The 9,998-nt window shown below is 33.8% G+C and overlaps 1 protein-coding gene across 2 annotated transcripts in view; it reads left to right on the top strand.

Annotated features, from left to right (window-relative positions):
- LOC118745787 (muscle calcium channel subunit alpha-1) overlaps window positions 1-9,521 on the top strand; it is a gene marked incomplete at its 3' end in the record, with an annotated part of 467,188 nt that extends 457,667 nt beyond the window's left edge. For both annotated transcript variants that reach the window (XM_036479462.1, XM_036479461.1), the window contains 1 exon segment: window positions 9,085-9,521. In XM_036479462.1, the coding sequence (XP_036335355.1) occupies window positions 9,085-9,521 (437 nt within the window).
- Between the last annotated feature and the right edge of the window lie 477 nt (window positions 9,522-9,998).

Below are 9,998 nucleotides of genomic sequence, written 5' to 3' on the forward strand. Positions count from 1 at the left end.
TTCGCTACGTCTTCGTAAACGAGTGCTGATAATACAGAAATTTTAGCTGAAAATAAAACTCAAAACAATATCCTCTGTGTTATACATATGCTGCGAACAGGAACGGCAACTTTTGTTTGTTCCATGCCATGGCGGAAGTATACCAGGTGAAGTAATTAGAGCGAGAAGAAAGATTTTGACCCTGCCTTATATGAAAAATTGCCTTTAAAATTTTGACTATAAGGCAGCCGAATGTCAAAAAATAAAGCGAAAAAGCTGTTTTGTTACATCACCTATTTATTACGCCATGGTTCCATACAAACATTTTAAGGTTTTCCAGAAATATTTTCAAGATATTAAAAAGTATGCAGACAAAATTCATACAAAAGCGCTATTTCCAAATTGCCCAGCAGCTATTAAAGACGACGCTTTCCCTATATTTTGTTTCAAAAGTAAAAATATTTGTTTAATAATACTTTTAAAATAAACAAAGTTCAAAGGTTCACGTGGTCCAAATTTATGCGGTAGCGTACATAAAAAAGAAAAAATACCCTGCTATAAAATTAAGAGACAGTCTGGCAAGCGCTAGGCAGTTGCGAGTTTTCAGATTTATTGATTTTAAATTGTTGCGTTCCGCTTACAATAAATATTTTTTTTATAAAATATGTAACAAACATGGAATCTGTAAAAGAAAAGAAAAAACGAAAAAAATATTCAAAAATCGAATCTTAACAAGTAAGAAAGTCTAAGTTCGGACGGAGCCGAAAATTACATACCCGGCGCAAGTATTAAATATATGTTTTTTCACCTTTCCGAAACCTACCGCTAGATGGTAAGTCGGGGTGTATCAATTTTGAGTAAATTAGCGTCCTTAAATTTCGAAATATTGAAGTTTAAAGCATTTCTGAAATTTACCTTTATATGAAAAGCGGCCTCAATTTTAGTCCAATTTCAATTTGAGTAAATAAGCGTCCTTAAATTTCGAAATATTGAAGTTTAAAGCATTTCTGAAATTTACCTTTATATGAAAAGCGGCCTCAATTTTAGTCCAATTTCAATAAATTTCAACGTTTTGCTTTTATGTGGCAAGCAAATACCGAGTTTGGTACAAATTGGTAGCACGGTTACCGGGCGGTGCCACGCCCATTTTCCAAAATTTTAATACAGACGTATTTCTTGGTAAAGAATTGTTGCAAGCGTAAATTTTGAATAAATTAGCTTCAATATTTACTGATTTATCGAAGACTTTGTATTTCTCTAAATTACCGTTATATGGGATGTAGGCGTGGTTATTGTCCCATTTTTTTAATTTTCGGCCATTATGTATGCTGTACCAAGGCCAACAACTGTGCCAAGTTTGGAAGAAATTGGTGCAGCGGTTACCAGGTTATACACATGTAACCATAAGTCCAAAAATTTATAATATTCTTATTTTTCGTCTGAAAATTATTGTAAATATCAATTTTGAGTGAATTATCTTCAGTAGTTACTAAAATATCGCAGTTTTAGTATTTCTGGAAATTAGCGTTATATGGGAAGTGGGCGTGGTTATTGTCCGATTTCGCCCATTTTCAACCTACCTTGGATTAATGGAAACCTACATACCAAATTTCGTTGAGATATCTCAATTTTTGCTCGAGTTATCGTGTACACAGAGGGACGGACAGACGGACGGACAGACAAACATGGTTAATCGACTTCTCTATTCATTCTGAGCATTTATGTATACATTTGTCTATATCTATCTTGATTCGATGTGGCTGTTACAAACAACCGTTATGTGAACAAAATTAATATACCCTTGTGCACAAGTGCTCTCGGGTATAAAACGTTTTCGTATAAAAAAACACTGTCCAAAATGGAACCGGTTAAAAACTAGTTGGAAAGTAATGACAGTTGCCACCGCCAATGACATCGCCGTGTAAAACTGGGCAGTTGAAAGCATTGCTTGGGTATTAAGCTAGAACTAGTACTGTCGGAAAAAATCTAGTTATATGCTAGTTCTGAGCTATTAAGATTTTCTGCAGGGTATTTCTATGAATTCATACCTCCCCCTTTTTTGAATTCGGTTTAAAATGTTTGAGTTCTTTGTTAATTTTGGTAAATAAAGTGCAGTTTATGAAACTTTAAAAAGTGTACAGATTTATTAGTACATACTGTACATAAAACTGCATAAATGTATTTTTTAGTGTTTTCTGGTGATATATCTCTAGACGTGTAAACCCCTCCCAAAATATATTCCTGGATGCGCCCCTGAATGATACATTATTGCATATTATAATCTTCTTTTATTTTTAAGGTTTGAAGGCAGGGCTTACGCTATTGATATCAAAGAATCTTATGACAGTATGGCTGAAATATTATATGTCATAGATTACAAAATGCACAAGTGGCTATTTAATTGTCGCAGATTTGAAAGTACTAGCAATTTTTAATGGCATGCAGGGCGGTAACACAAAACATCCATGCTATTTTTGTGAATGGGACAGTCGAGCAACTAGCCTACAATACGTTCAAAAAGATTGGGTTCCACGTACGTCATTTGTAGTTTATGAAAAGAAAAGTATATTTAAATATTCCTCTAGCTAATCTAACGGACATTATTTTACCACCGCTGCATATTAAACTGGGTTTAATAAAGTAATTTGTGAAAACACTTGACACAAATGGTCCAACATTCAAATATATTGAACAATTTTTTTCACGAATAACGTACGCGAAATTAAAGAAGGTACAAGGGTATTTTTACATGATATAAAACAAAATTAAATTATATTTTTAGCTAGTATTTTTGTCGGTCCACAAATACGGGAACTGATTAGGGACGGCAATTTTTTTCAAGAAAGACATCTTTAGAAAAAAAAGCATGGACAAGTTTTTCTTCTGTGTGTGGAAATGTTCTTGGAAACAAAAACATTATGAAGACATAGTAAGTGACATGCTGTCTGCCTGCCATGCCATGGCATGCAATATGTCCATTAAATTGCACCATCTGCATGCTCGCTTGAATATAGTTCCAGCAAATTTAGGCCAGATGAGCCATGAACAAGGTGAACGATTTCACCAGGAAATTCTAAAGATTGAACAGTGTTAATATGCTCTCCAACTACTGTTGGTCTCTTAAAAGAGTTACTAGCATAGGGCTGCCATACGTCCCCATTTGCAGGGCATGCCCTCGTTTCGGACCCTTTGTCCCGTGTCCCCGTTTACAACCAAAATGTCCCCGTATAATGCTTGGGACAACACAATTTAATTTGCTTTTGAAAATTTTAAATGGATGGCGGAAAACTATTTAGTCTAGTCGAGAGTCGCCCGAATATTTTTCTTCCGCCCGTAAGGAATACGCGAATTTGAAAGTGAACAATTTTGGGCGATAAGGTTGATTGCCTTTCCTAATTACAAATTAGAAACAAGCAGTCCGCATATATCGTTTCAATCGATAGTTGAAAAAGTGTCATCTTTAGTAGTCAGTTGTAATTATCGCAAAATTGTGTTGCCAAGAAAAAAAAAACATTATATTTACTTGCATGGCTGCGTTGCTGATCAAAATTAAAGTTTACGTATACGCGAAAAGAGACCCTGTAGCGTGTAATATGAGTTAGTTATACAATGTTCTGACCGACAACAAAAACACCTTGAAAACGAGTTTTGGGATTGTGGGCTGAAGGCTGTTCACACCTGCTGGTAGTGTTTTAATTGACATTTCTTACATCCTTTGTTTACAGTTATACTATAACAAAACAAAACCAAAATTCTTTTCTTTCATTTCCTTTCCATTAACAACCTTTTACTTTTATTCTTATTTTAATTTGGCCAGCCAATTAACAATAAATCTGAACTGGCGCATTAAAGATGATAAAATATGACTTCCACTTCGATAAATATTTTAAAAATTAGTGCGCACACCGATTGGAATGAGTGGAACGCGAGTTTTCAAGTAGTTTTCAGCGAAAACTGGTTTTCGTTTTATAGGTTTTACATCGACGAAAATTCAAGTTTTAGGTCGAAAACCAGCTCTCATTAGAAGATGGTTAAAAAAACAACTTCTTTAAAAGGTTTTGACGCGTGCACAAAAATAAAACAACATATTTTTCACTAGCACATCGTCTGCTATTGGAAATTTAGCCAAATACGTGTGTACTCTATTGTACAATATACTATTGAACTATGATCTTCGTGCACCACTTTTTTATTTGTTCAGCGAAAAAGAAATAAGAAAAGCCCCAAAAACAAACCAATATATATAATACCCAAAGGCATTTTTTGTCCATGTCATCATATCTGCACCGTTCGTTCGATTTTCGAAAATTAGGTGTGAAATGAAAGAGCTTGGGCCGTTGATGCTAGGACTTACCGTTAATTTTTGCAGTTTATGTTCGGAAATTTTTTTTTATTTGAAAAAATTGCGGAGCACCGTCAATTTAAAAAATGCCAAAAATGAACGGTAAGTCCAAGATACTTAAAATTTGCAATTGGTTGCTAAAATTTGATGTGCTACAAAACTGGATTCCAAAATTTTGTCTATAGATGCTGATCAAGAAGTTTGGTCAAACTTTGCAGATTTTTCATAATTTTTGCACAAAGTTTGAAATTTGGTTTTATATCGTGTGTGTTAAGTAACCAGTTATACTTTCATAAAAAACAATATAACATTAAATAAAACAAAGAAAAATAGCCAAATCTTACTAAAAGGTCTAGCCCTAGTTTTTATTTGGTTCACTGTATGTGTATCTCGGTAACCGATTTATAAATTTGTACCAAACTCAGTGCAATTATTGACCTTGGCACAAAAAGCTATATGTTGAAAATTTTCGAAATCGGTCTAAAATTACGCCCACTTTCGATTTCTAAAAAACAACGCGTAAAAAAGTTTTAAAACGTATGGTGCTTTGCTTTAAAATGTTGTACCACGTTGGATGTTGTATTCTAGCACCTAAAGGAACGTGTACTAAAAATTTCAGACATGTGCTCACGGTTTAAAAAAAAATATTTTTTTTTCACACAAAAATTCGAAGTTTGTGAGAATTGCCCAAATACGTTCTTTCAGTAAAAATGTTTTTATGATCTTAATTTATTATGGTTTATGCAATTCCGTTTTTGTATGTATTAAAACAGAGCATCAACTAAATTTTCCTCTGCAATTGAACGAGATTATAAGTGTAAAGATGATTGGAATAAAAAACGAGAGTTTGACTAAACTTTTGCAAAGGGTCCCCGTTTGAGGCCAAGCAATTGTGGCAGCCCTATACTTACGGTGACCATCCGTCCTGTATTATACGGGACAGTCCTCTTTTTTGACCAATTGTGCTGGCAATTAATTTATTTTATACGGGACGCCAAATGTTCTGTATTTCTTTTAATGTCCTGTATTTGTCCCGTTTTCGGGTTTCGGTATTTCGACGCCTTAAAGGCTCATTAAAATGACATGCCTATGAAGCAGTCTGAATGCCTGTGTTTCGAATCGAGGAGCACAAACAGTGACTAAAATATAAATTAGGATTCTACAATTTAGCAAGATTCGGCTATATTTCTTTTGTTTATTTAATGTTTATTATTTTATTTTTAAGTAAACTCTTTTCCTAACCAAAAAACATATAAATCAAAATTTCCGACTTTGTGCAAAAACTATGAGAAGTAATTCTGCAAATTTTCACCAAAATTTCAAACTTTTTAATCAGAACCTTTAGAAAAAAATTTGGTTGCAGATTTGTAGCTCATTAAAATTTAGTTTAATAAAGTTCAAGTGAAACGTGCTGCTAATTTTCTTCCCTATCAGCTACTTAAAGCTTGCACTTTATCGTACTAGAGTTTAACGAAGCTTTTGTAAACAATTTTTTGGAGTAAAAATCTCGAGAAAAGAAATCCTACAAATTTGTGATGCTACTATAAGGATGCTGTTTCAGGGCTAACACATACATCTAAGATCATTTAAGAAGGTGTTAAGAACTGTTAGCTTTTATGGGAAAAATTTGCAAAATTATTGTTTGTCCCGTTTTCTGCTCGCATAAATATTTAAAGTTATTTTTTGACTTTTTTATTTGAGCAAATAATACCGGGTAATTTTGCTTTTTATTTTTTTAAGGCAAAAATAAAAGTTAAGATTTGCCTTTTATTTTTTTGATTCTTCTCCTTCTGATTTGGATTCTAATAACTCCTCACACAAATACCAGGGTTAGCTCCAATCTAAATATGTATGTATGTACTATGTATAAATACAATACATGAAGGCATTTTTTGTTAACGGCATCAGATCTGCACCGATTGTTCGATTTTCAAAACTGAGGTTCCAAATTAAAGGGCTTGGCCTCCAAATGTACAACAAGGTATGATATATTTGAAAAGGGTTGCCACCTTTTCTAAAGTTATAAAACCAGCACTGCTCGGTGTATTAAACAAAATTAGGTGTAAAATAAAAGGTCAGGGCCTCTAGAAGTGCAAGAAAGTTTAAGTTTTTTGTATAGGGTTGCCACCCGCTTAAACAACGCAAGACTTACAACGTTCGCGCAATTTTAAAAAATAATATAATATGTCATATAAACGGGCTTAGTCTGTAGATCTACAAGGAAGAGCGTATTAGTTTTTTAAAGGGTTGCCAGCTGTTAAAAATGATTACTTTTTTGTGCAGAGCACCGTTCTCTCGATTTTAAAATGAGGTGCCAAATGAAAGGTATTCACCTAGATATGTGCTTTGGGTTTAATTTTTTATTTAAACGTCTGCCGCCTAATTATAAATCTATTATTTGAAATATGATACTCAGTAAAATATCGCAATATGGGCATCAAGCGAAAGGGTTTTTATACTAAATTAATATGTTCGTGCATTTAAGAGTTGCCACCTATTAAAAAATATATAGCTATGAACGGTAAATAACGTATTAAGGCCATTCGATATTGGTATCAATCGACAGCTAGTTAAATGGCTTTTGTGTAAATGTATGCCAATTTTCGGTGGCCTCTGTAGCGTAGTGGTAAGCAGTGTGCGCTTCCACTCCGCAGCGCCTGGGTTCAAGCCCTGGCCAAAGCAACATCGCAAAAAATTTAGAAAAAAGGTTTTTTCTTAACAGCGGTCGCCCTTCGGCAGGCAATGGCAAACCTCCGAGTGTATTTCTGCTATGTAAAACAGCTTCTCATTAAAATACAATCGCCGTTCGGAGTCGGCGTAAAACTGTAGGTCCCTCCTCTTTGTGTGACAACATCAAGGCGCACGCCACAAATCAGAGGAGAGGAGAGGCCAAAACTAACATATGTGTAAGCGCCAATTTATTATTATTATTATGCGTATTTTCGAGAGTTGTCATCTAGTTAATATTGCTTTCGATTGATAGCAATATCGAATGCTCTTGATACATTACTTACCATTCATAGTTATCAATGTGTTTAATAAGTAGCAAATCTATTAAAAACACCAGCATATTAAATTAATCTCAAACCCATATTGTGATATTTTACTATCATATTTTAAACAATGAAGTTGTAATTAGGCGTCGACCCTTCAAATAAACCAAAGCACGTCTATAGGTCAATCCCTTTCATTTGATACCTTATTTTGAAACTCTAGAGAACGGTGTAAATCTAATGCTCTGCACAAAAAAACAGTGTAACAAGTGGCAACCCTTTTTAATAAAATAAGAGGTTCTTCCTTTCAGACCTATTTATATGGCTTATTATATAATTTTTTGAATTGCGCGAACAGTGTAAGTCTTATGTTTTTTAAGCAAGTGGCAACCCTATTCAAAAAAATTAAACCTTCTTGCCCAGCCCGCTCATTCGACACCTAATTTGTTTAATGCAACTAACGGTGCAGATTTTATAATTTAAAAAAAGGGGGCAACCCTTTCCAAAAAAGTTATACCTTGCTGTACATTTAAAGGCCAAGGACTTTAATTTGGAACCTCAGTTTTGAAAGTCGAATAATCGGTGCAGATCTGATTCCGTTAACAAAAAATGCCTTCATGTATTGTATTTATACATAGTACATACATATTTAGATTTGATCTAACCCTGGTATTTGTGTATTAGGGAGTTATTAGAATCCAGAAGGGAGCTTTAAAACTATTATATTCGAGTATACACAATTCTGGAATACTTGGTTTGTAACTTTGACTTTTATTTTTGCCTGAAAAAATAAAAGGCAACAATTACCGATTATTTTCTGCTCAAAAAAATAAAAGGCAAATCTTAACTTTTATTTTTGCCTTAAAAAAATAAAAAGCAGATATAATCGGTATTATTTGCTCAAAATAATAAAAGCCAGATTTTTAAAAGTCATGGAGGAATCACAATTTACAATGTGAGATGAGTCTAATGGTACCTTTGAAAAAACTATAACTAGCATAATTTTTCACTATATTTTAACTTTTATTTTCAGTCTCTGTAAAAACAAACAAAACGAAAACATTTCCAAGAAAAAAGGAAAACACAGATATACTTATTATCACTAAATAAAGCATTACTAAGCCATTTATTATTCGATTTTAATTTACTTATGACTATTGGAAAACTGATTTTGATGTGCTTTTTTATAAAGATCAAATACTTTTCTATTGCCTCACGATCAAATAAGAGCGTGAAGGAAATGAAAATTTGTCGAAAAATTTACGTTTTTTTAATTAAAAGACAAATACTTAGCCTTTCTCCGGACAATTTTAAACTTTTTTCTTTGTTAGAAAGGTAAAACGCGTATCTTTCAAACAGAGAAGACAATTCGAGCAAAAAACAACAAAGTTATAATTTCTTGAAGTTGTAATTTGAAGAATACCAAAGTTTTATTATGTTTGTTATGCTGGATTTCCACTAGGCATTAAATGGCAAGAATTATAAATGACGAATTCGGGCATTAAAAAATAATCGTGTCATTACATTAAAAAATAGTCATTAAGCTCATTTCCACATGGCATTTTCTGAAATGGCATACACTTTTTGTCATTTCAATGCCTAGTGGAAATTCGGCATTAGAAAAAAAAGTAATAAACGAAGTGATGGAGGAAAACTATAAGTACAGTCGTATCCTATGAGCTATAGCAAAACATAATTTTTATATGAGGACCTCTGCATATTTTTTTGTTTACTTTTGTATCACTGTATAATTGTAAATTAAAATTTCAGCGTCACCATACACTATTTGGTACAGTGTGGTCATCCTTCCGGCGACATGGTAACAGCTTTAGATACGATCGCAAAAACCAGAATTCACAATTAAATGGAAATATTGGTGGCGCTGAATCGACACCTCCTGTGGCTGACTCTTCTGAAGCAAATACCATGTATTCTGCCAATCGTTGCAGTGTAGCTGATAGTATAAATCATATTACAAAAAGTATCATGCAAGCACGTTTCGGTTCGCAGCCAACCGAAGGTGGCGGTAGTAATAGCCCTGATTACCATGATTTTAATATCCGCGGCGACATGCGAACGTTTAGTGAAAGCATATCGATGCGTCCACTTGTCATGAATAGTGGTAATGATGGCAGCACCGTTATAACTCCCTCTTCAGGCCGTATTTCCATACAAGGCAGTCAAATAGCAGGTGCAGAAGTTTACGAGTGAGTACAAAAGAGCATGGACTGTTGTTCATACTACTACACATACATACATATATATGGATCTGTGTGCACATAGCACATACTACTAACGTATTCACGAACTGGAGTCCTGTACACACTTGACATGCGCTATTGATCATAAACGCGACGGCCCACAAATTGTGATAACTTAATTTTAAGCATTTTAGGTTCTAAGTAGGTATGTAGGCAAAAGTTGACGGAAAATAGTTTTATTAACGGTATTTACACATAGCGAGATTTGATTCGACCCTTCTCTGAAAAAAAACTCATTAATTAGCAATCAACCCTCCTAGTTCAATAGTATCAAGTTTTTGTGCAAACATTAGATGATTTCAAAATAACCCAGTACAATTAAACATATTAATGTAACTGTCAAGAGAAGAAGAATTCACTGCATACATACATACATACATAAGATTAAGTGCGTCACTGGTGCCAGACTCATGTAGTCTAATA

Source organism: Rhagoletis pomonella, unplaced genomic scaffold (genome assembly GCF_013731165.1).
Source record: "Rhagoletis pomonella isolate Grant_MI unplaced genomic scaffold, Rhpom_1.0 Rhpom_scaffold_00009, whole genome shotgun sequence".
NCBI lineage: Eukaryota > Metazoa > Arthropoda > Insecta > Diptera > Tephritidae > Rhagoletis > Rhagoletis pomonella.